This window comes from Rhamphochromis sp. 'chilingali' (assembly GCF_963969265.1).
Source record: "Rhamphochromis sp. 'chilingali' genome assembly, chromosome: 2".
Taxonomy (NCBI): Eukaryota; Metazoa; Chordata; class Actinopteri; order Cichliformes; family Cichlidae; genus Rhamphochromis; species Rhamphochromis sp. 'chilingali'.
The window spans coordinates 41,724,229-41,750,773 of record NC_137930.1 but is presented as its reverse complement, the minus strand read 5'-3'; the positions used below and the strand labels follow the sequence as shown (position 1 = coordinate 41,750,773).

General features: G+C 44.7%; 1 protein-coding gene across 1 annotated transcript; it reads left to right on the top strand.

The window, feature by feature from the left end:
- Positions 1 to 957: 957 nt before the first annotated feature.
- LOC308391901 (UDP-glucuronosyltransferase 2A2-like) lies at positions 958 to 26,156 on the top strand (the record flags this gene model as incomplete). The annotated part of the gene is made up of 7 exons (XM_080874659.1): positions 958 to 1,215; positions 18,400 to 18,889; positions 23,508 to 23,656; positions 23,738 to 23,869; positions 24,040 to 24,127; positions 25,298 to 25,517; positions 25,703 to 26,156. 7 exons carry the CDS (start codon positions 958 to 960, stop codon positions 25,980 to 25,982), a joined length of 1,617 nt encoding a protein of 538 aa, XP_080730785.1. The 3' UTR covers positions 25,983 to 26,156.
- Positions 26,157 to 26,545: the final 389 nt, after the last annotated feature.

Here is a 26,545-nt window from a genome sequence, read left to right as displayed (position 1 = left end):
TATTTATATCTGAACTCTTTGACGTCATAAAATTGAATTTTTAAAATCTCTATGAAGATTTAATGACTCGTTGGATACTAGATAAAATTTTATCACAATGCTGAGCACATATCAATATGAGTTTTATACAGAAACGTTGAAGCTTCAGTGTTTTTGGGTTTTTTTATTACAAGTGATTCTTTCCCTGCTCACCTTTGTATGTAAAAATCGGGATGGTCTGCCCTCACAAGCTGAAGAGAGCAGCATTGTGCAGTCTTTATGAGTTTACTACACTAACCAATCACATCCACTTACAGTCAAACACAGTGCTCACATAAAGCTCTCCTTTTCCACTGGAACATTTTCAAAGATTATATTTATGTATCAGAGGTCACACCTGCACCAGCATTTCTTAATCGCTGTATCTGTGTATTCTGGCTATACATGTTGATTGTGCAGAAGTCTCCTTGGACAGAAAGGTCCTGATCACAGTGAGAAACCTGTAAAACTAAAGGATGTGGAAATAAACTGCTGTACTGGAGTTTTTCCTGGGTGCTGCTGTGTGGTTCACTACTCTAAATGTAAATGTTACTTAGAGTCAGTCACACTGCAGAGGGTTTTCAGCAAACATAGTTACCGTGAGTGGCTTCATTTATATTTTCACAGACTAAGTCTGATAGTGAAAAAATTGCAGTTCTGAGCCTGTGGTTAAAGTCACCTGCTGTAAAAAATGTTATCTGAACTGAGCACTGACTCTGATGAACCTCTAAGAAATGAGAAAACTTGAGAAACTGTGAGTGAGGTCCAGCAGGACAATGAATAAACAGGTTTCTGTGTTTGCCTCAGGCTTTGTGTTGTCATCCAATCAGAGCACAGCTCTCACCTGCAGCTGACCTCTGAGCGGATTGGACTCTGGACCTGCAGTTTCAGTCTGACTGGATTTGCTCACAAACTCAGGATCTTTTTGTTGTTTCACACATGATGCAGGTTTCCACGTCTCTTCCTCTTCTTTTTCTTCCCCTCACCCTCCTGCTCCTTCATCCCGTCTCCCTGGTACATGGTGGCCATGTTCTGGCATTTCCGGGAGAGTTCAGCCATTGGTTGAACATGCGGAACATCATAGAGGAGCTGGTGAAGAGGAATCATTCGGTCACCATCTTAGTGCCCGATGCATCGCCGTCTGTCAACTACAACAACAGCCGCAACGCTGCCAAGTTCAACTTCCTGGTCTTCAAGGTAACACTGGTGTTTATACAGCGTGTTTGTAGTCACCCAAAGAAGATCCCTGACAATCACTGACAATCACTTCCATGGATATTAGTGTCCTTTGAACATTGCTACACATTAGTTAAGGGTTTGTAGTACCTCCCATGAAAAGTTTCATCATCAGACACTTTCACTTTCTTTGTCTGGAAGAAATCATGTTTTTTCTCAGAAAACATCCATTCATTAATTTTATTAACTGCGTATCTAACTCAGCATCACAGGGTCAATTTCAAGTGAAAAATAATGTGTTGATGCACTCAGGCTTTCTGCATCAATTTTAGATATTTATTGTTATCTTTTCTCTATTCCACTCTGTGGTGTCACAGTGCTGAGGTCTGTTAATATTTGGAGTCTTGGTTTAAGTTTTGATTTCATTATTTTTCTGATGGCAATTTTCCTAGAGGCTTTGAATATTTGTGATATTGCAGAAGTCCCAATCTTAATTATTCCTAATAATTGTATGAATTTTTCCTGTAGTATGCTGGTACCTGTTTTTTGTTAAAGCTTTAGCCCACTGTGTGTTTACAGTCCTGTGAGAAGCAGGTTAAAAGTGTAAGTTCATGACAGCTGTGAGGGACCAAGCAGCCAAAGCATAGAGGACACAGGAAAAAATGTCTTCAAAAAGGGTTTTCTTCATTTTAACCCTCAAAAAAGTTCAAAAGACAAAATTCAAAAACATAACTAGCAGGCCCATAAAAGAGGCCAACTAAATATAACTCCACAAAAAGTAATTTCTAGAAACTTAAACAAACAAAGTGGACACAACTTAACTCACAAACTGACCTAGATACAAAGACAAGAGGGTAGCTTTTATAGTGGTTTGGCCAAACCATTTACACACAATAGGGGAAAATAAAAACACACACTAATATTAACTAAGCACAGAATAACATAAGTAAACCTAAAACACCCCTGTTCCTGATAAGCACAACGTTGGCCCTGCTGAGCAGGCATTTTGTTCTCAGGCTCCTCAGCCACGCCTTTTGCCCAGACAGGAAACAGCCACCGCCCAAAACCAGGTAACTCAAAGAAAGAGAAACATAATTAATATAACAGAAAACATTTTTAGAAAAACCACACAATGCTATTATGCGTGCGCCTCATAAAATCAGTGTTCGGTTTAAATAAAATGATTAATGAATTATATTAATGGAAAAAAACTGCAAACCAAACTAATAAAGTGAACAAATGGACTGATTTACCCATGTGTGGCTGATGCCATCACAACAGCACAATTTGAAACACACTGAACAAATATGGCTGAAGGGATTTCAGGAGAAATCATCTTCTCTCTGAAAAGAACATTGCAGCATGATTTATGGTTGCAAAGCTGCATCTGGACAAACCACAAGGCTGCTGGATGTCATGGTCTGCAACCTGCTGCCCAGCATTCTGTGTTTTTGGGTTTTAAAGTTCTGTTAAATTGTTTACTTAAGTTTACATTTCATGTATTAGTCTACAACTTCTGTTATATCCTTTGTTGGTTGATTTTGGTATTTGTAGTAATCTTTTATTTTGAGTCCAACTAGTTTTTGCTCCTTTCTTGCTTATAGTAGTTTGCATTGTATTCCTGTTTCACTTCATCCTGCCTTCCCTGTGTTCCCCATGGTTAGTTAATGTTTTGCCACTCTCTGTGTTCCCTTAGTATTTTTCCCTCCTCTGTCAAGTTGCTTGTATTAATTTCATTAAGGTGATTGTGTTTTCTCTGTTTAATTATTACTTCCTGTTTTACTTTGAGAGAATTTGTGCTCCTTGTGCTTTGCTTTTAGTTTTGCTTCTGTTACGGGTCCCAGATGTGAAGACCACAATAACAAAAAGAATACAAATCTGTAAAAATAAAGGTAGAGTCTCAGAGAAAGAATCACAGGAGCACTCGTGTCTTTTCCCGAATTGCATCTCTTATTTCAGATCAACAAATATAATTTACATCCAGTGCTTTCACTTGTCAGATATGCTCAATAACTGTAAAAGGTAAATAAAAGGCATTTGGCAAATATATGCATCTATGGTCATTACATTTCTCCAGTTTACACTGTTAACCACACTATTCCTTCACTCATTTACATCAGCAGTGCAGATAGCATATAATGCCTTAAACGTCTTATTGCTCTTTCTCACATATAGGGCAAACTCAAAATAGCTTATCCACAAATCTGATATAAGTGCATAAATCTTACTAGATTAGACAAAACACACCTGGATGTATTACTTTGCAATGTAACAACATAAATGTACATTCATTCTTAGCTTATTCTTAACATTTCCACATCACTTGAACCATAAAGTATATATAAGATATTTTAATCTCGAATAATCTGATGTCAGGGCCTTTACAGTTAAATTGGAGCACCACACACACATATTTGCTTGTTAAATGGAGTTTACCAAGTTTAAATACATCCCGCGGGCTGGCGAACTCTCGCGGTAACTCTCGCGAGACCTGGGGCTGCGCGGCTCGGCTTTACCACCGCTGCGGTGCCGCGCTTCAGTAATTTTCAACTAAACCCCACTTAAGGTTACATCGGCGGTGTCAACATAACTCTCAGTAAACACCGAAGTACAACAAGGCACAAAACCCTCATACACTGTATTTTTAAGACGATACTGACCTGTAAAAATAAAGGTAGAGTCTCAGAGAAAGAATCACAGGAGCACTCGTGTCTTTTCCCGAATTGCATCTGAGAGGACAGGAAGTTGGTCCGCTCTAGGCAACCGCGGGCGAACGACTACAGTGTCAACAGTTCCGCTTATTATTTCTCACTTTTACTCTCCTCAATTGTTATGGACTACACGTAATGAATGTAAAATAATAATTGTCTTAATTGCTGACATATGTTTTTCTTAAAAATAATAAAATTTACCAAAATGTGGTAGCACATTTGTGTTCACCACACTTCCTTTGTCTCGTCTGCTCTGATTTGGTTCACCTGTGTCATGTTCTCTTTTTTTTTTTTTTTTTTTTGGCCTGTCCCGTTTGGCTCTTTTGCCATCAGAATTGTTGTCTAAAGGCAAAGAAAGATGCCCAACAGATTTACTTTACCAAACTGACCATCCCAGCCTTGCCGTAATGGTCCATTTGATTCACCTTTTATTGTTTATTTTATTTTCACTTACTGAATACGGGACAGACTTGACTGGGGGAAAGAAGGGGAGAAAGAAAGAGGGAAAGAGAAACAGCTGAGAAGAGGGACAGGGGAGAAGGGCAAAAGACAAAAACCAACAGAACGGGCAGAGAAAAAAAATGCATATATCAATCACCTGGATCACCTGCTGAGAAAGAAAAAAGAAAGCAAGCAGAAGAGAACAAGAGTAATAGAATAAACAACATCACAATGATATATGGGAATATGACAGTAAATACTAAATATTAAACATTATTGTGCAGCACATAAGATCAACAGAACACAGTGTGCTTTGAGGTAGGAGCCAAAAAGGGTGTAGTTTGTGGGTGTGATCACCCGTGTGTACACCTGTGAGCATGGACGCGCTTGTTTTTTGTTTTTTTAAAAGGTTCCTTCATGTAATAATCTGCTAGAGGGTGTGGGGGGGCCACAGCCCCGTCCTCCAGGGCGTGAAGCAGGTGTGGAGGAGATCAAAACTCCAGACATCCAGAGGCCCCCAGAACACAAGAGACCAAGGAAGACCAACAGAGGGGCAGCCGCGCCACTGTCCCAGAAAGAGCTGAGGAGAGTCCCAGATGAGGGCTCACTCAGCAGCCGCGGAGCAGAAGCCAGGGGGAGTTGCAGTGACGCGCCCGTGAGCTCCGCCGGCAGCCAGCTGCGCCTGAGTGACCGAGCCCCAGGCCGAGAGGCCGGGGGCACCCCACCTCCGAAGTGGCCCGAGCGAGCCCCAGGCTCCAGGCCCCGATAAGCGGCCGCCAAGGAGTGAGCCGGTGTGTACCTGGACGCCCATCCCCGGACACAAAGAACCACCAACGCACCGATGTCTGAGGGGGTCCGCCACTGGCAGGGGAAGTGGTGGTAGGGGGAGATAGGCCTCCAAACCTTGGAGGGCCTGAGATGTCCCCAGAGAGGTGGCGCCTGACACCCAACCTGACATATAGACACAGACATACAGGCACACACAGACACAAACATCCATTCCCACCCTCATGCTCTCATATGCACTCACTCCACACTCAACCAACGTGGAGACAGACATAAAGAGACGTTGTACACACGATCACACTCCCCAAGCGTACTCTACAAACCGGGTCTAGGTGCCCCCGCCCCTGGAGGGGGGAACTGCACCCAGACCCAGGTGGTGTTTCCCTTTTCCCTGCGGTGGGGGGAGGCAGACCGCCCCGACTCCGCAGCAGCAGGAAGGCTCCACACTCCAGACCGCAGTCGGACGGCCAACTCCTCCTCCTAGTCCTAGCCCCCCTGCTCCAGCAGGTCGCAGAGAACGGGGGTGAGAGAAGACTCCGAACCTCCCTCCACCCGCTCATTGTAATGTTGATGCATGTGTGTTCTAAGGTGCATTTAAAACCCAGGAGGGCTTGGAGCTACCTGCCAGAGAGCAGCAGGTAAGCGCATGGTCCCTCCTGCTAGCCCTCAATGTCTACGTGTATTTAAAATTGAGAGGTGGGCAACGATGCCAGGGGTGGGGTGTACACCCTGATGGTACTTTGGACTCCGTGTATCGTGCCCACCCCCAAGATCCTATATGTATGTGTAATGAGAGTGTGAGTAATGTGAATGTCTAAGTTGTGGGATAAAATTGAGGCAGAGGCAGCCAGAAGGGGACAGAGGGGGGGGGGGTAGCCTCCTCTGCACCCTGGTGACATACCCCTACTCCAAGGCCCTGCATGTGTGGGTGGTTGTGGTGGAGCGGGAAGAGGGAGGCAGCTGGAGATGGGGAGGGAAGGAAGGGAGGGGCAAGTGACCCCTCCCTGGGGCCAGCTCCCCCGCTGACCCCAGTAGGCACCCCCATACTCCGCGACCCGCCAGGGAAAGGGGGCCCAGGCCCATCCAGACCGGGCCCAGTGCAGCAGCGCCGCCCGGCCCCACAGAGCCCGGGACAGTCCACCCAACCCCACCACAGAGAAAACTGCACCCACCCCACCATCCACTCATCTTCCAGACTACATAAGACAATAAACACCCAGGCTGAGATCTTCCTCCACCTCTCCTGTATCTCCCCCTCCTGCAGAGGCAGCTCCTGAGGAGAGGAAAGCTCCTGCAAGATGTGACAATCTCCCCCACCAGTTGAAGAGCCCCCCAGGTGGCTCGACGCACCGGCGGCACCCTGCTCCAGGGCTGGGCCCCCATGCACCCACCCGCCCACAACCCCGGCAACACACCAACCAGGACCCAAGCCCCCGAGGCCCGGTCCGGGTCCCAGCCCAGAGACGGAGCGCCCCCAGAACCTCACGCCCATCCCGGACCCACCCAGGGGCAGCCAGGCTACCAGGTCAGTAACCCACGTCCGTCAGCACAGACCCTCCCCTAGCCCCGCTGCACGCAGCCGCGAGGAAACAGTCACCGGAGAGCCAACAGAGCCCCTAACCGGACATGACCGCTACCCCGGGTTGAGCCCCCCAAGGAAGATGCCTCCGGGGAACCCCCCGACGCCCTAAGCCTGTCCCTACCCCCACACCAATCACAACAGTGAAGGCGGGACCAAACTATGACCCCCCACCCCCACTAGGTGATGGAGCTGATCAAAGGAGCCCAGAGCAATTGATCTGATGTGGTGGCAGAGGCTGTATCAAGACTAATGTAATCTAATAGATAATTTCTATATTGGTTAGAATTAAGATTATTTTTATTTTTCCAGTTCATGAGGACAGTTTTCTTGGCTATGCATAGGGCAGTGAAAACCATATGGGCTATATTCTTTTCTGAAGTGACATTATCTAAGCTGCCCAACAAACACACTAAGGGGGAAGTTGGAACGTTACATTTCAGACACTTCGATAAGTCTTCACATATCTCGCGCCAAAACTTCTGAACTGGTGGACAGAACCAAAGAGCGTGGATATAATTGTCCGGTGAATTGGTTTGGCAGTGTGAGCAGTTGTTGGTAGACGTAAAGCCCATCTTGAACATCCGATGACCTGTATAGTGCACTCTATGTAATATTTTGTATTGAATTAATTGAAGACTGGGATTTCTAATTAGATGAAAGGTTTTTAAGCAAATCTGAGACCAGAAGTTTAGGTCTAAGTTAACTGATAAATCCGCTTCCCATTTTGCAATAGGAAGTGATATTGATTCATCTGTTTTAGAAAGCATTCTGTATATTTTGGATAGTAATTTGGGGGGTTTAAGAGTAAGAAATTGAACCACACTTGGTGGTGTTTGTAGTTCAACTTGACCCGGTTTAAATTTCTTTTTTACTATGGATTTAATTTGTTGATATTCTAAAAATCTTTTCTTGTTGATCCCATATTGTTCAACTAGTCTGTCAAATGGAATAAATTCTGTTCCTTCTAGTATATGTTCTAAATATTTGATTCCTTTATCACTCCAATCTGAAAAGTTTATCATATTATTGTTTTGTAATATGTCGGGGTTGTTCCAGATAGGTGTACGTTTGCATGGGATTAATGAAGACGCCGTCAATTTTAGAAACTCCCACCATGCTGTCAGAGAAGAGCTGATGTTGATGCTTTTAAAGCATTCATGTCGTTGGATGTTTGAGCTGATAAATGGTAGGTCTGAGATCTCTAGATTATTGCAGAGTGCTTGTTCTACATCTAGCCAAGGTTCATCTAAGAGGGTGTGTTTTAGCCATCCTGAGATAAACTGAAGCCTGTTGGCTAAGAAGTAGTGCTGAAAGTTAGGCAGTTCTAGTCCTCCTTTATCCTTGGTCTTTTGTAGTGTTTTTAAGCTTATACGTGGGGGTTTATTTTTCCAAAGGAATTTGGACATACATGAATCTAGAGATCTGAACCAATCTTGTGGCGGTTTAGTTGGGATCATTGAGAATAAATAATTTATTTTTGGTAAGACCATCATTTTTATAGCGGCAACCCTTCCCATGAGTGATATGGGTAGACATTTCCATCTAGCCAGATCATCTTCTACCTTCTTTAAAAGTGGGATATGGTTTAATTTAGTTAGATCTGCAAGCTTGGGAGAAACATTAATACCTAAATATTTTATATTTCCCGATTGCAGTGGTGTAGAAGAGGAATTATGGAAGGAGCAATTAATCGGTAGGACTGTAGATTTTGACCAGTTAATTGAGTAATCTGATATTCTTGCAAAAGAGTTTATCAATTCAATCACCCCAGAGATATTGGTTTGTGAATTTTGGAGAAAGAGTAACACATCATCCGCATAAAGGCTGATTTTATGTTCCACGTTCTTGCATTTTATGCCCTTAATTACTGAATTCTGTCTAATTGCTGCTGCTAGTGGTTCAATAAAAATTGCAAATAGTGAAGGGGAGAGTGGGCATCCCTGCCTGGTGCCCCTCAAGAGACAGAAGCTGGAGGATGTCTGGTCATTTGTTCTAACACAAGCTGTTGGGGAATTATATAATATTTTTAACCAGTTTATGAAAGAGGATCCAAAACCAAATTTGTGTAAAGTTGCAAATAGAAATTTCCAGTTAACTCTGTCAAATGCTTTTTCTGCGTCATGTTCTCCACAGCGGTCTCCACTTCCCCTAATCACCCACCTGTATTTGTATTAGCTGTGTCCCAAAACGTAGGCTGCATCCTTTGGAGGACGTGGCCTTCGCGGTCTACGTGGGCCGGGTCCTTCGAAGACCAAGAAAGCCGGAACTGCGAGGCTGTAAAATGGGACAGTTTAGCCTTCAGATTTGCGTCACAGCTGTCTCGGTGGAGTTTAATAATCTCAGCCGTCTGCTCCTTACTATCTAAAATATAACAGGACACTGGCATAAATTCTCGACCGTCTCACACTTCTGTTTAATCAGTTTTCTGTTTGACGTTTATTCAGCTGTGTGAAAATCCTGGAGGAACCCGATGGATTAATAAAGTTTTATTTAATCTAATCTAAGATAACAACTTTGATCTCAGCCAAACTGATTTACTCTGGAACAAATAAAACACCGAAAAAGGAAACAATTACATTTTTAAGTTATCTGAGTGACTTATATATCATGTTTAACCTGAGTAGGTAAAGACAGCGGGGGTCTGAAAACGATGAAGCCAGGAGTCCGCTGCTCTCGCTGGGTCGAGTGACCATTGAACCCCCCGGCTAGCTATCGAGCGGGTGGGTAACAGACGTCGGAGCACTTTTACAAATACGCGATGTCTTGATAAACCAAGCAGATATTTAAAGTTTACACAGCTACTTTCTCGCCTGAAAATATGTTAAAAGTTTATTTTGTGACCCAGAAAGAGTAATAAGAGTAATATTAAAACTTAGTAGCGGCCGCCATTGTTGGAAACTGGAATTGGCTGGGCTATGGCGGGCCACGAAGGACACACCTGACCCATCCTTCAAATTCGGGGAAATTAAGGACGCATTTGTCGGCCGCATTTGAAGGAGTCGACGAATTGGGTCAGCCTTTGTCGCCTGGCTGTGACGTAATCGGCCTTCAAATGCGGCCTCTGAAGGATGCAGCCGACGTTTTGGGACACAGCTATTGTCTCACTCTCCTTTTGTCAGAGTGTCAGTTCATCTTCCCTTTTGTCTCTCAGCTCCAGTCCCTCCTTGCCCAAGTATCACTTCCCAGTTTACGGCTTTGAGTTTCGTTTTGTGCTTTATATTCTACATTGTATTTTTCCCTACAGCCAAATGGCTCGTGAGTTTACCACAGCCTGCCTTACATGTCTGCATTTGGTTCTTAACACACATCACCCTTTGCAATTTGTGACGGTATACTCTAACCATAAAATGGACCCAGGCACTATCACAGAGGAGTTTAGAGAAAAGAGAATTGTCCGGGAAACCAGTCATGAAGTTTCACTGATCGGCAAAGAGGTGGCTAGCAAAGGTGGACCACCTCTGGTGGTTTGGCCTGGGGCCAGCATCAATGTGGGAGGAAACAGGCCAGCTCTGGAGGCTGCCATCAGTGAAGGTGACCGAGCACTATTGGTGGCTTGGCTGGACACTGATGGTGATGTCACAGGGTGGAATGGACAAAGTTTAAGTTGATATTTTTATTTGCTTGCATGTAGTGATGAGTTTTATTCTTTGATATTTTTAGCGTGTAGTGTTTTATTGTATTGGGTTTTTGCATGCTTATGTTGTGTTATGTGATTTGTTCCGGGGGGATGCCCATTCCACCGCCCCCTTCCTGATCATTAACCTGGCACACCTGGGGTTGGAGATAGCTATTTAATAAGAGAGAGCGTGAGAGGGGAAGAGGAGGAGAGACATGGCGTGGTAACCGGTGTGGGCAACGGCCGTGCAGAGCGGAGCAGATGCCCGGCTATAGGCAGCTGGCCGAGGCATGCGGCAAAGGAGAACGAGACCGGAGATCGCAGACGACCGCACACTGGAGAGAGTGATCGGGGTTGAGCGGAGAGGTCTGTGTTGGTGTTGACGGGAGGTAGCTCCTCGCCGAGAGAGGCCCACGGCAGGGGATTAAGAGGCAGCGGGATGGTGCCTTATTTCCCCGGGACGGTGAAATTATGGCTACGCGTGTGAAGCACAACACAGTGGTGGGCGGAGTTAGGAGCTCTGCCCATCCAGGGTAAGTCCCGATCCATCCCGTCTAAGACGAACCTCCAGTGGAATCTAAGAATGGTGACTGCCGCTGGCCCTCTCTCCTTTTTCTAGTTGGCACCAGAATGAAGAGGCAGACAGGACGGCGACGATCCTGTTGGTTTCTGCACCGTTTGGATTTTTATGGGACTTGACCTCCATGGCTTAGGCCATTGCATTTTGGCTGTATAGTTTTAATTACTTTTAATGTTTTTAACTTCATGTTCCTGCCTGGCCAGAGTATTTTAGTGCTTTCTTTAAAAATAAATTATAGTTTTAGCAACTCGTGTTTATGTTTACTACTTCCCTTGGCTGCTCCACTGCTCTTCCCGTCAGAAGGGTTTCCCTTCTGTGTTAAACTTATGTCCCCTGTGAATCCACCTATGACAGTGTCGGTGAGGACCCCTCTGTGACTCAAATGCCATGGGACATTGAATTCTGGCTCAGGCCCTGCACTCTCAGGCAGAGCGGGAACCTTTGACTTAGGTGGCATGGGACCGATAGGTTCTGCTGAGGAGCCAGGGATATTGAAGACTCGGGGGACGCAAAAAGCTGATGCCAGCCCCAGCCGATGCAAGTGAAGGTTGCGTAGGCTAGGACTGGACTCATAGCTGACTGTGGAGGCTATGGCAGCGCTGCAGAACATGCAGATCTCCTTAGAGACTGACGCTGCAGCTGGGACCCACCTGCCCCCACCCTGGGAAAAAAACATTGGGTGCAGGAACAAGCTGGACCCTAGCCACCCCCATTCAGGGAGTGAGGATGGGTGTAGGGTTCTCATACTCAGGGGAGGCCCCGGGTAGATCATCAGTCTCTAAGAGTGCAAGTTGTGATACATAAATATTGTCTGGAAGGACCTGCACATATGCCCTACTAACAGTCTTAGGAATGTAGGCAGTGAACAGTGAAGAGTAAACAGTCTCTGGGAATCCAGGCTCAGGAGCATAATAAGCAGTGCTCTGCTAGGGCTTGCTTAGGAATATCACCAATGGACTTAGAATGAGCTGACTGAGACACACAATGAGCAGTTGCTGATGAGACTCGGGTATGTTATTATTCATTTCTCAAAAACTTTAACAGTTTTAGCCCCTATAGGCTCAAACAATAATGGCTTGGCTTTAGCAGAAACAGTCTTTGAAGCACCTAATTCAGGTAAAGTCGTTATCATGTTTGCTAACTCAGAAACAGAGCTCAGACTTTCAATGAGCAGAGGTAGAAAAAATAAGCTCAGGTAATTCATTATTGGAGAGTGAAACACTCAACTCAATTCTGACATCAGAAGGCTTTTTTAACCCAAAAGATAACCTCTATATACAATTCACCAGTCTCAATGTTAATACATACAAGAACACAATTAATACCAGCTGAGTCAGAAATAGCTGATTTATTTATTACTCACTTGAAAACAGAAAGGTTTATGTGACCATTTGCATTAGCTAGCACAGAGAATGAAATCGCTTCTGTAATACACCCAACACAACAGTTTATTTATTTACAGATTCATTAGTCTTCAATTTTTCCCCAAAAACCCAGTGGTGGATGGCATTACCTTGGCCTCTAGTAACATTGTGAAGAATCTTGGAGTCATTTTTGACCAGGATATGTTCTTCAATGCACATATTAAATAAATATGTAGGACTGCTTTCTTCCATAGCCATGTAGCCAGACTTCTAGAAATCTGCTCCATCCAAAGTGGAATGGATGCCGTCTCACCTAACAAGACCTGGTTTCCTCCAGAAAGCAGTGTTGGGAAGGAGCCTTTTAAATGTATTCCACTACAGATTACAGAATACATGGCACAAAATGTTATTTGTAACGTATTCCGTTACAATACTTTGGATTACTTAATATTGTCATGGTCCTGAGTAGGGATGGGTATGGATAAGATTTTCACGATTCCGATTCCATTTTCGATTCTGTTTAACGATTCGATTCTTTATCGATTCTTTATAAAAAAGGAGAACACTAAGTTCGATTAGCTTGGAACTTCGTTTTATATCTTCTCTTTGAACAAGATAGAAATTTAGGAGTAACATGGCCTTACAAACCCAACAGTGAGATCTTAAGAGATCCAGCCTACGGCTCTTCAATGGGGTGTCACAGGGTCCCCAGGAAAAAAAATTGTAAATGTAAAATAATAAAATAAATATTATTCTGTAGCAATTACACAAGAATATCCAGTAATGTCCCTGCCTACAATTAAACACATTCACTAACCTAAAATCGGGGGCATCTGCTGTGGCAAATGGGTTCAAGCCTTTTACCACAAACTTAGTCACTGCTCGGTGACATTCGTCTATCCTGGCCTGAAAGGAGACGCTACCGGTAGACTGCAGCGAGAACTGGCAGCATCTGAGCCAGACTCTGTCTGTCTCTCTCATCATGGTCACCTAAATGCACAGTAATGGTAGGTTTTGTAATAAGGCAGATCGCGCTAACATAATATGCACTGTTAGTTGATTATTTACCTGCCGCATTAACGGGAGAGGACGTGCAAACGTTACCGCTGCTGCTGGGTTGAGATTCACGAGTCCGGAGCGGAATTAAAAACACGACATTCATTTAAGGTTATCACGTGTTTTGTGAGCAAATGCTTTTGCATATTCGTAATGTTTCCTCCCTTAAATTAAATATCTACTTTGCAAGTATTGCAAGTTGCCCTGTTGTCATCCGTTCTCGTAAAGTATAACCAAACTTTTGAGCGTTTGAGCCGCTTACGCGCCGTGTTTCCTGCGAGGTAAATGACGCTCCGCAACGTGGTGACGTCATTCGGGGCGACTGGAATCGATAAGGGAATCGTTTGCAAAAATGGCAAACAATTCCAAGGAATTGAAACAGTGGGAACCAGTTCTCAACAAGAACCGGTTTTTGATACCCATCCCTAGTCCTGAGTCTGACGACTCAGTGTTTTGTGTTTCTTTATAATATTCTGTGTTCTTGTTTATTCTGTGATGTCTTTGGGTTCGGTTTGCCATTCGTTAGGGTTTTGTTTTGTGCCTGCCTGCTCCCACTTCTCTGTGTTCCCTCTGTCTGTCTATGGTGTCACTGTCTCTGCTTGTGAGTCTGTCTGTTCAGTTCAGTGTCTTGTCTGGTTCTCTGTGTCTGTTAGTTTCGTGTTTTATTCTGAAGGTCCTTGTCTTATGTGAGTAAGTTTAGGTTTTCTTAGTTTTAAGCTCACCCTCACCATCTCTGTTTGTATCTACTTTTGCTAAATAAACTCACTTGCACCAGAGCTGCCGCATCTTGGGTCCTAAATGATTCACACACGGCTTGCCTCGGCAACCCGTGACAGTACGAGCCAGCCACCATGGACCCAGCGGCATTAAACCCGTCCGAGGAGCTCCGGGACGACATTACCTACAATGTGGAGATGCTCCTCAGGCTGTGGCTGGGAAAACCCTCCGAAAGAGCTTCGCTGCGCCGTTGAAAGCCAGCTACAACGGCTCTTTTCCGGCCTGCCATGGCTATTGGAATCGCTTCCCCCGACCATGCAGGCCTTTCGCCACAACACACCACACCTTCTCTCAGCCACTACTGCCTCGCTGCCCGACCCGCTGGATGTGGTTTTGCCCGGCCTGTCGGAGCTGTCTGTGGCGAGGAAACGACAATCGTGCCGCTGGCGCGCCACCCACAGCCGGACGTTCGGACTTCTGAATCGCCGGCTCTGGTGAGTGAGGACTCTTTTCCTGTTTTGGACTGTGGAACTGTTTACTCCGGGGCTATGTTTTTTGTGGCAGATACGAAAGTGAACAGCTATTCACCTGCTCAGCAGCCCTCGGCTCAGCTAGCTGCCCACCCTCAAGATCGTTTAGCTGCCCAGCCACAAGCTCAGTTAACTGCCCAGCAGCCACCTTCAGCTCAGTCTCCTGTGTCGCCAGTGTCTGCCGTAGCCCAGGCTCCAGTGTCCCCGCTAGCTCCATCACTCTTTCTGTCTCCAGTGTCACTCATTCACTCCATGCAGGGAGAAAATCAAATTTCCACCCAGGGTGTTTCTCGCACTTTAGCTGCTTTGGGCACAGTTTTGCACTCCAGGGCCTCCCCAGAGGCTAGGTTTCAGTCCCCAGCTGATTCTGGACCCCTGAAGGTTAAGCAGCCCCCAGAGAACTACTCCGTGTCAGCGCTGTCTGGGCAGAGCCAGTGCTCAGCACAGCACCCATTGCCTTCATGTCTGCCAGAGGACTCCATGCCTGCTGGCTTTGTAATAGTCTCCGCTGGAGGGTCTGATGGAGCCATCCAGCCTGCGGAACCTGCAGAGTCTTCATCCTCGCCTGGTCCAGCTTCAGCGTCTTCATCCTCGCCTGGTCCAGCTTCAGCGTCTTCACCTGTGGAAGTGATTGTGCTTAACTGTATGAAGCTTATTAGACATTATGAAACAGATGATACATAAAAGTGAATTTTGCCAAAGTGCTTAAGATACTTTTTAAAATTAGGCTATTTTTTTTCTTAAAGAAATCTACTACATCATGTGTATTTTTTTTTCTTTTTAATGTCATGTGTCATTTATATTGCAAATATTAATCACAGTTAAATTAAGAGGGGATGTCAATAAAAACTCACGAGCTGTGGTGTCATCAAGTACACCACTGTTCCAATTGTAGAACGATCGCGCTGCGTTCTCGGAAAGTCCAGACTCCCGTATGAACTGTGAAGTCCGGACTAGCGAAAACGTGATTACGGACTCGCGTACTTGAGTATTTAGAAATGGCCTAACAGTCTGCAGTCAATGAATTAACCTCAACTAACACCAGCTAACAATGTTAGCTCGATGGCCGTCATTAGCCTTCATTAATAGTAATAAAAATCACACAACAATAGTATATTGAAGATGCTGAAGTTTCGCCCATCCCATTCTTCTTATGAAGTGGTGTCCAACTAAGAAATGCATTCCTGCCTCTGCACTGCTGGCTCTGCTGTGCTGGCTCTGGGTCCATTGTGTAACTGACGCCACCAACATTAACAGGACACTTACATTAGAGCCTCTTATTGCGTGTTTTGTTTGGGTTTCCAGCAATCAGAATCAGAGAAACTCAGACCCGCCGTGTTCCCAGGAGGGAACAAGCATCGAAGGCGTTTGGAAAGGGAGGGGGGATGAGTGTGTATCAGTGTATATGTATGTGTGTGCGTGTCCAGAGTTCAGCTGAGACAGTGTCCTTCGCCCTGCTAGGCTAAGTAAACAGTCTTCCAGCCAACCCAGGTGGCCTTGTAGGGAATGGGAAGGAACAGACTAAACACAGTCATTATCAGGGTGTTTTTGTTCGGCTCCAGTCTTGAGACCGCAGCTGGCGCCGAAAGGGTATCCGCATGAAGTGATGGTGCTTTTAACTTTAGTGCGAACAGCTCATATAAATTTCAAAGCAGTTCTAACAGTCCAACACTGGTCTCTCAATCTCCCGTTGGAGAGCCGCGAGCTTCGCCATGATGTTATCAAACTTGCGCTCTGTGATGTTGTCATTCTTGTGCTCAAAGAGCCAATTCTGTGAACTCACGACCGCAGTGAGCCTCCCCAAAATGTAATCCAATTTGCACTCAGAGATGTTATTCCGAGCGAGCCCTTCCAAGATGTAATCCAGTCTGCAGTCAGAGATCTTATTCTGAGTATTCACGACAGCCGTAGCCTCTCCAAGATCTTATCTGTGCTGCACTCAATGAGCCCATTTTGAGAAACTCACACCTCTTCCTCTTGTTTCAATCCCAGCGGGCAGCCTTGTGGGGATTTGAACAGCCGGTTCCGCTTCCTTAATTCTTCGATAAGTCAGGGCCAAGCCAGCTCAGCAAGAACCCTGTTACCATGGTTCGGAATAGGTAGATATCTTCAGCACTCAGGCTCACCCAAGCCCAAACTTCTCATTGAGAAAGGGGTGTCAATTGCATTTAGGGACCAGCTGATCAAATCCATAATTCCTCTTTTAGGTTTTAAAGAACAGACTGTGAGAGAGTGTTCCAGGGAAAACTAATACAAAAATACGAGACTAGACAAGGACACAAGAGGCTAAGCAGGGAAGCTAAGGGAGAGGAGGAGAGGAGAAAAGTGCGACCGCCTTCGTCAAGAGCAAGAGCAGAAAAAAAAGGGAGTTGTACAAGAGATGGCCACGGGCAGGAATGATTTCCTGTGTCGTTCAGTGGTGCATTTGGAAAGCTGAGCAGTGGCATCAAGGCAGAAGAGCAGTCTAACAGTGGAAAGGAATTGGTGTGGCAAGTGCAGTGTTCTTTCTTGACCACAGATGCGGGATGATCTGGGAAAGGTTCCTCATCCTCTGACCACTGGCTTGCCAAAAAGGATGCAGGGCCAGGTGAGGAAAAACCAGTCTGTGGAAATAGTGACGATGCAGAGCCAGTGAGGGGACTCGTATCAATTCTCTTGTGGAAACCAAGAATGTGTTTAGAAATCCTAGGCAACTGAAGTAATCATGGGTTGTCCCTGAGGATGGTGTCAATGCCTCTTAGCCCGACTGATAGAATCTTTAAATCAAAGGACTTGTGAATGCAATCCTGAATAAGCTTTCCACCTTTTCTCCAAACTCCTCTGGAATAGCATCTGCGGGGGCTGTTTTATGGTTAGAGTATACTTTCAAGATTGCAAAGTGCGAGATGTGTGAGGAACCAAATGCAGACATGTAAGGCAGGCTGTGGTAAACTCACAATGAGCCATTTTGCTGCAGGGAAAATACAATGTGGAATATAAAACACAAAATGAAACTCAAAGCCATAAACTGGGAAATAATACTTGGACTAGGAGCGACTGGAGCTGAGAGACAAGAAGGGGAGATGAACTGACACTCTGAAAAAAGGAGAGTGAGACAATATGCACACAGGTGGGTGATTAGGGGAAGTGGAGAACAAGACACAGGTGAACCAAATCAGACGAGACAAAGGAAGCAAAACTAAAAGCAAAGCACAAGGAGCACAAATTCTCTCCAAGTAAAACAGGAAGTAATAATTAAACAGAGAAAACACAATCACCTTAATGAAATTAATACAAGCAACTTGACAGAGGAGGGAAAAATACTAAGGGAACACAGAGAGTGGCAAAACATTAACTAACCATGGGGAACACAGGGAAGGCAGGATGAAGTGAAACAGGAATACAATGCAAACTACTATAAGCAAGAAAGGAGCAAAAACTAGTTGGACTCAAAATAAAAGATTACTACAAATACCAAAATCAACCAACAAAGGATATAACAGAAGTTGTAGACTAATACATGAAATGTAAACTTAAGAAAAAATTCTAAAGATGTTTGAACCTAATTTGAAAACCCAAAATACACCGACCACTGGGCAACAGGCCCAAGACCATGACACTGGATTAAGGTCCTTTGGACAGAAAAGGCCAAAGTGGAGATGTTTGTTCATAATGCACAAAGCCAAACACAGTATATCTTCATAAACACCAATTGCATGAGGCTTTTATTCCATGTTTCATGACTTATTTTATCTTGTCTTTAATCTCCAGGCTGACAGTTTACACACCATTACTGGGCGGTAACTAAACAATAAACCTGATCAGGTGGTTTTTCACTTGCAGGTGTCATATAGCAGGGAGGAATATGTGGGCACCATGCACGAATTCATCCAGTTCTCTATGTACGAGTCACACACCTCTTCACCGCTGCAAAAGATCATGAAGATGAACGATTTCATGGGCCGCACCCTGGACTTTGGGAGGCAGCAGTGTGATGGGGTGCTGAAGAACCAGCAGCTGATGGAGACTCTGCAGGACAGTGCTTTCGATGTTATCCTACAAGACCCCCTTGCAATGTGTGGCGACCTGGTGGCTGACATGCTCGGCGTGCCACTCATCCTCTCGCTGCGCTTCAGCTTTGGCAGTGTTATGGAGCGACACTGTGGCCACGCCCCGTTGCCACCATCTTATGTTCCATTAGCTCCTCTTCCATACAACGACCGCATGACGTTCGTGGAGAGACTGATCAACATGGTGACATATGTGGCGTCATCCACGCTAACTGAACTTGCCTGGAAGCTGTCTGTGAATAAATACTATAGTGAGATCAAAGGTCAGAGGTCACATCATAATGTCATTATCTGATACACAGTGGTGGGAAAAAGTGTTTGTCCCCCTCCTGATTTACTATTTTTTTGTATGTGTGTCACTCTTAAATGTTTCAGATCATCAAACAAATTGAAATATTAGACAAAGATAACACAAGGAAACACAAAATGCCATTTCTAAATGAAGGCGTTTTCTATTAAGGGGGAAAAATCCAAACCTACATGTCCCTGTGTGAAAATGTGATTGCCAGATTACCTAATAACTGGTCGGGGCTCTCTTTGCATTTTGGCAGCAGGTTGCATTTGCAGTAACTGGCAATGAATCTTTTACAGTGCTGTGAAGGAACTTTGGTCCACTCATCTTTCCAGAGTTGTTGTATTTCAACCAAATTGGAGGGTTTTCAAGCATGAACCACCTTTGTAAGGTCATGCCACAGCATCTCAATTGGATTCAGGTCAGGACCTTGACTGGACCACTCCAAAGTCCTTAGGGACTAAGTAAAGCGCTATACAAATACAGGCCATTTACCATTTACAGGCCATGTTACTTTTACGTCAGATGTACTGGGACACACACTTTTCAAAAAGTTAAACTTTTGTCCCATCAGTTCACAGAGTATTGTCCCAAACTCTGGAGGATCATCAAGATATTTTCTGCCAAAACTGACACAAGCCTTTATGTTCCTTTTGCACTGCAGTGGTTTTCGTCTTGGAACTCCGCCATGCAGGCCATTTTTGCCCAGTCTTTTTTATGGTGGAGTCATGAACACCAGTGTTGGGAAGGTTACTTTTAAAATGTATTCCATTACAGATTACAGAATACATGCCCCAAAATGTATTCTGTAACGTATTCCGTTTCGTTACTCAATGACAGTATCACATTCTGAATACTTTGGATTACTTAATATATTATTATGCTTTTTACAACTACATGAATGTACTATTGCTGTGTGATTTATTACTATTACTGAAGGTCCGTGGCTCCGAACCGTAGTAAAGGGACCTCTGGCTAATACCGTGGGTTCCGTGTTGGGCTCGTAGCCGAAAAAAAGCTTTACTTTGTTGTGTGGGTCAACTTTGCTTGCAAGAGACAGAGAGAGGCGTTGAAAGGCTGCTCCAACGGAACTTACTGTTTCGGAGGAAAACACGAACACAGTGTACAGTCGAGTCTTAATAACGTACTTACAACTGGGCTCATCAGGCACTCTTCTTGGCTGCAGTGGTTATTATATTTACATGCATCCAGCTCTTTTTGCTCAGTGACAGCTCGTACTTTTCCACTCTCCTTTTTCTCCCTCCTCTTGCTCACAGACACATAACGGGTATGGCAGTCCATTCTCCCTGCAACACGGACTACACTGCCAATGAGGCTACATTCTTTAGAGCTATGCCTGTAGCATTCTGCGTATTAGCTTAGCACAAGAACAACAACAACAAAAAGGCGCTCTCTCACCCAGGAAACTGTCAGGGCTCTGTGTGCAGGCGGATGGAGAGGAGGATCCAAATGCGAGACTCTGAGACTCTGGAATTGAATTGAGACTGAATTGAAACTGAGAACCTTAGCTTTATTGCTGGCGACAAACGAAAACGTGAACAGAACAATGACACCGAGAACTGAACACACAGGCATAATTCTGAGGGTACGACACAACACCGAGCATGGGAAAACACAGGGCTTAAATACACAGGGTAGTAATGAGGGAATGGGCAACAGAAGGGAGACACAGCTGGGGGAGATCAGGGCTAACGAGACGGGGGAGCTAAGCTGCACACACTAACATAAGACAAAGACTTTCACAATAAAACAGGAAACAAGAATTACTAAACCAGATGCAGACATGACCCTGAGAGACAGACTAGACACTGAACAGAAACTGTAATACACATGAGAACCCAAAACCTAAGAACTGATCCCTCACCAAGAATAATAGAAACAGATGTATAATGATAATAATAAACAAAGCACCAGAACATCAGAAAACAATCCATAATGCAAAAATAAACCAAAACATAATAAACTCAAAATACTGGGTCCAACGGACCCAGAACCGTGACAGAAACACACAGTCGCAGAGAGAGAGCGTTGCCCTGTAACCATGGCAACCGTAGCGCTGCCGCCTGGAACAATCCGGTTGTTCAGTCTGACGTCACTAGCCGTGTCTGGACCTACACTCCGCTGCAGGTCCATATATCAAACGATCACTATGGCATTACTGAGAGTTGAAAAACTGTCTAAAGTCTTTCATCTTTAATAAAATGATCAGCGTTCTGCTCTACCAGGTGTAACAATTGAGTTTAACATCCAGGCATCCATGAAAACGGAATTTATGACATTTAACGGAGTTAGAAGTTAGCAGGGAGTTAGCTCGCTAGCTTTTATCTAAATACAATATAGCATGTCCTGACTCCGGGGTTTTGGAAACAAATTAAAACGTACAGCTCTGTTATCACTTCCAACATAAATGAAGACAGAAAACTAAACAGCAGTGACGTTTGTAGGGTTACTGAAGTTTGGCTAGCTGGTATATAATGATGTGCTACGTGACGGCTAGCGACACAGCTATGTTAGCATAATATAAACAAGCTAACTTTTTTTCCACTCGATAAAAGTTAATGTGAGTGTTCTCGGTGGTCAGGAACAAATGTAATCGCATGGCAGGATGCTGTAAAAGGACCAAACTTCAGCCAGGAGAACAACTGAGATAATCTATCCACAATACGAGGTTAGTCATTCATATACTGCTGCATAGGCTGGGCTGTAGTTACATCCTAAGGTTTTAAAAACTGAGCTTAAATAAATGATTAGCGGTAATAAAAGCCGAGGGAGGTCAACAGTGATCACTGACTGTTTTAGGAGATTATTGAGATCAAATAGAAGAAAATACATAACATTAAACATGTTAACAACACAAAAGCCATATTAAACGCAGACTACTTTAGGCCCGGAAGTAGGATTCGTCGTGTCATCCCTAAACAACCGGATAGAACATAGCTGTCAAACAAACCCAAACAATCCTGACCCGCGACAATATGAAATAGGAAAATACTGCAGTGTCAATCATTTATTTCAACAAAGTAACTGTATTCTAAATACTACCTTTTTAAATGGTAACTGTAACCAGTGTTGGGAAGGTTACTTTTAAAATGTATTCCATTACAGAATACAGAATACATGCCCCAAAATGTATTTTGTAACGTATTCCGTTATGTTACTCAATGACAGTAACGTATTCTGAATACTTTGGATTACTTAATATATTATCATGCTTTTTACAACAACGTGAATGTACTATTGCTGTGTGATTTATTACTGTTACTGAAGGTCCGCGACTCCGAACTGTAGTAAAGGGACCTCTGACTAATACGGCGGGGTCCCTGTCGGCTCGTAGCCGAAAAATAGCTTTACTTTGTTGTGTGGGTCAACTTTTCTTGCGACAGACAGAGAGAGGCGTTGAAAGACTGCTCCAACGGAACTTATTGTTTTCGGAGGAAAACACGAACACGGTGTACAGTCGAGTCTTAATAGCTTACTTACAACTGGGCTTGTCAGGCACTCTTCTTGGCTGAAGTGGTTATTATTATATTTACATCCTTCCAGCTCCCGTTTTTCCTCGATGACAACTCGTACCTTTCCACTCCCCTTTTTCCTCGCGCTCACAGACCCATAACGTGTATGGCAGTCCATTCTCCCTGCAACACGGACTACACTGCCCATGATGCTACATTCTTTAGAGCTATGCTTGTAGCATTCTGCCTGTTAGCTTAGCACAACAACAACAACGAAAAGGCGCTCTCTCACCCAGGAAACACACAGTCGCAGAGAGAGAGAGAGAGAGTCGCCCTGTAACCATGGCAACCGTAACGCTGCCGCCTGGAACAACAGAATCTAGCTGTCAAACAAAACCCAAACAGTCCTGACCCGCAACAAAATGAAACAGGAAAGTACCGCAGTGTAATCCATTTATTTCAACAAAGTAACTGTATTCTGAATACCACCCTTTTAAACGGTAACTGTAACGGAATACAGTTACTCATATTTTGTATTTTAAATACGTAACGGCGGTACATGTATTCCGTTACTCCCCAACACTGACTGTAACGGAATACAGTTAATCATATTTTGTATTTTAAATACGTAACGGCGGTACATGTATTCCATTACTCCCCAACACTGATGAACGATGACCATAACTGAGACAAATGAGGCCGGCAGTTCTTTGGATGTTGTTCCTGGGTCTTTTGTGACCTCTTGGATGAGTCTTTCATGTGCTCTTGGGGTAATATTGGTCAGCCTGCCAGTCCTAGAAAGGTTCACCACTGTTCCATGTTTTCTCCATTTGTGAATAATGGTGCTCACTATGGTTCGCTGGAGTTCCATAGCTTTAAAAATGCTTTATAACCGTTTCCAGACTAAAACACTGCATTTTAACTTGTGTTATCTTTGTCTAATATTAAAAATTTTCTTAAGATCTGAAACATATAAATGTGACAAACATACAAAAAAAAAAGGTAATGAGGAATTGAGCACCTTTTCTCACCACTAAATGTGAAATTTAGGAAATAAAAGTAGCCAACTACAAGCTTTTATTTTGAAGTCATATCCCTTCTTTCCTGTATGGACAGGAACTCCCAGCAGTGTGTGTGAGACTATGGGGAAGGCCGACGTGTGGCTCATCAGGACGTTCTGGGACATTGAGACGCCACGGCCGACCCCACCAAACTTCAAATACGTGGGCGGTCTACACTGCAAACCAGCCAATCAGCTGCCAGAGGTGTGAGCTCTGATTGCACACACTTTTATACTGAAATGGGACAGGTGAGTGTTGATGTAATGATGATGTCACATCTTCCAGGACCTGGAGGCATTTGTGCAGAGTTCAGGTGATGCCGGCATAATTGTGGCTTCCTTCGGCTCCATGGTAACCAACCTGACGATGCAGCACGCTAACATCATCGCCACCGCCTTCGGTCAGATCCCACAGAAGGTCAGAAGCTCCACCTACTCACAGACAAACAATCAGGGACTGGGCTGTCAGCAGATATTGATTACATCACTGATTACTTTCTGGATTAATCATCAAAAAATACCTGCAGGCAGAAGAAGCTCAGATGGTTTGTTTCATCTTTGACTTGAGGAGTGTTTTCTACCTTTCAGGTGATTTGGCGTTACCGTGGCGAGGCTCCAACTGCATTGGCGCCAAACACAAAGATTTCTGATTGGATCCCTCAGAACAACCTGCTGGGTATGTCTGTGAAGGTTCTCAGTCATCCAGGTCATCGTAGTCAAAGGAGCTTGCAAAGAAAAGCGTCTGGACTTCTTTAAGTTACTTGAAGACGTTTCACCTCTCATCCGAGAAGCTTCTTCAGTTCTACGGTCAGATGGTGGAGAGTCCCAGATATAAACCTAGTGGGAGTGTCCCCCCACAGAGGGACAAAAGGACCCCCTGATGATCCTCTAATCGCCTGAGCCAAGGTGGGAAACTGGGCGTGGGTCCCAATCAGCCAGAGTTTCGGGTGAGCTCATTGTGAAACCTGGCCCCGCCTTATCATGCGAATTCCTGAGATCAGATGGCCCAGGATGTGAGTGGGCGTTAAGGCGTCTGGGAAGGGATCTCAAAACTGGATTATAGATGGCAGAGAGTTGGTGTCGTAAACCACCGCCTCTGTTCAAAGATGGTCGCTCACCAAACAGCCACTTCACAAGCGCATGGCACAACACAGAAGAGCCACCTCCACAGGACAAGACTCAGCAGTCCGTCTGCATCTTAAGGATAAAGGACACTCTTTCGAGGATGCCAATGTTCACATTTTGGACAGAGAGGACAGATGGTTTGAAAGAGGAGTGAAAGAAGCCATCTATGTCCACTGTGAGCGACCATCTTTGAACAGAGGCGGTGGTTTACGACACCAACTCTCTGCCATCTATAATCCAGTTTTGAGATCCTTTCCCAGACGCCTTAACGCCCACTCACATCCTGGGCCATCTGACCTCAGGAAATCACATGATAGGGTGGGGCCAGGTTTCACAATGAACTCACCCGAAACTCTGGCTGATTGGGACCCACGCCCAGTTTCACACCTTGGCTCAGGCGATTAGAGGATCATCAGGGGGTCCTTTTGTCCCTCTGTGGGGGGACACTCCCACTAGGTTTATATCTGGGACTCTCCACCATTTGACCTTAGAACTGAAGAAACTTCTCGGATGAGAGGTGAAACGTCTTCAAGCAACTTAAAGAAGTCCAGACGCTTTTCTTTGCAAGCTCCTTTGATGACCTGCTGGGTATGACTCATTCATGATGTCATGGGATTTTGAAACAAAAGCCCAATGAGGCCTCTTATTTTTTTTTTTTAACTTCCTCAGGTGGATTGTGATGTTCTTTCACAATAAAAGCTCTGCATTTGTTTGTCCTCAGGTCACCCAAAGACAAAGGCATTCGTGACACATGGCGGCACTAACGGTCTGTATGAAGCTGTGTTTCACGGCGTGCCTCTGGTGGGCGTGCCACTGTTTGGCGATCAGCCTGATAATCTCGCCCGTATGAGCCGCCTCGGCACCGCCATCGTCCTGGACTTCAACCATCTGACAGCTGAGGAGCTGGCAGAGGCGCTGCACGTCGTTACAAACCAGCCAAGGTAAAGGTGATTTTAGTGTGGAATTGTGTTTGTATATTTCCTGTTAATAGTTTCATCTTTGTACATTTGGACCTGTTTAATAACATTTTATTTCCTGTCTTTGACCTGATTCCTTCACAGTAAAAGTGCACTACTGTTTAACAGTGAAACTGTCATATGACTTCCTGTTTGTTTACCATGCACAGCTACAGGACCAACATGCAGCGTCTGTCAGCGGTGCACCGCGACCAGCCAGTAACACCACTGAGTACCACCGTCTTCTGGGTGGAGTTTGTTATGCGACATGGTGGAGCTAGGCATCTGCGGTTGGCATCATACGACCTGAACTGGTTCCAGTACCACAGCTTGGACACCGGTGCTGCCCTGCTGGTCGCTTTGATGACCGTCGCTGCTTTGTGGTGGGTGGGGATACGCTGCATCCTGCGGCAGTGCAGACAGCGAGCAGGAAGAGAGAAGAAGGACTGAAGAGAGATTTGACATTTTTGGAGTAATATATAAATAGGTTTGGAGGTTTTAACCATCCAAAAGAACAAATGCAGACATACTCCACAGTTTGGTTCTTCTTTCATTTTAAGAACACATGACTGCACTGTATTCTCTGCTTCAGAGGAGATGTCCACAAATGCAGCTTCTCTATTATATTTTCTAATAAACCAAACTGTCTCATCAGTGTAGAGTGATGCCTCTTATTCAGTCTGCCATCTGCCATGAATTTGTGGCTGTGGTCACAAAGCTGTGTCAAAGGTGTGACTGTGAACAGCTACAATGAAAGATGAGTTCACTTTCTGCAGGGGTTTTCCGAGACAATCCGTTCAGTGTACTTCACGCACTGAACGACAAAAGGAGGCATGTGAATTATATTTTTATTTGTAGTGTTACAAACCCCTCTGACGCCTTGGCTTCCAATCACAAATTCATTGTGCTCTCAGCAGTAATTCCTGGTACATTTTGTTTTCTAAATTTTATGTTTATTGGTGTGTAGATGGATGTATTGTCGTGTTCTATTTTCTTGAGAGAAAAAAATGCTC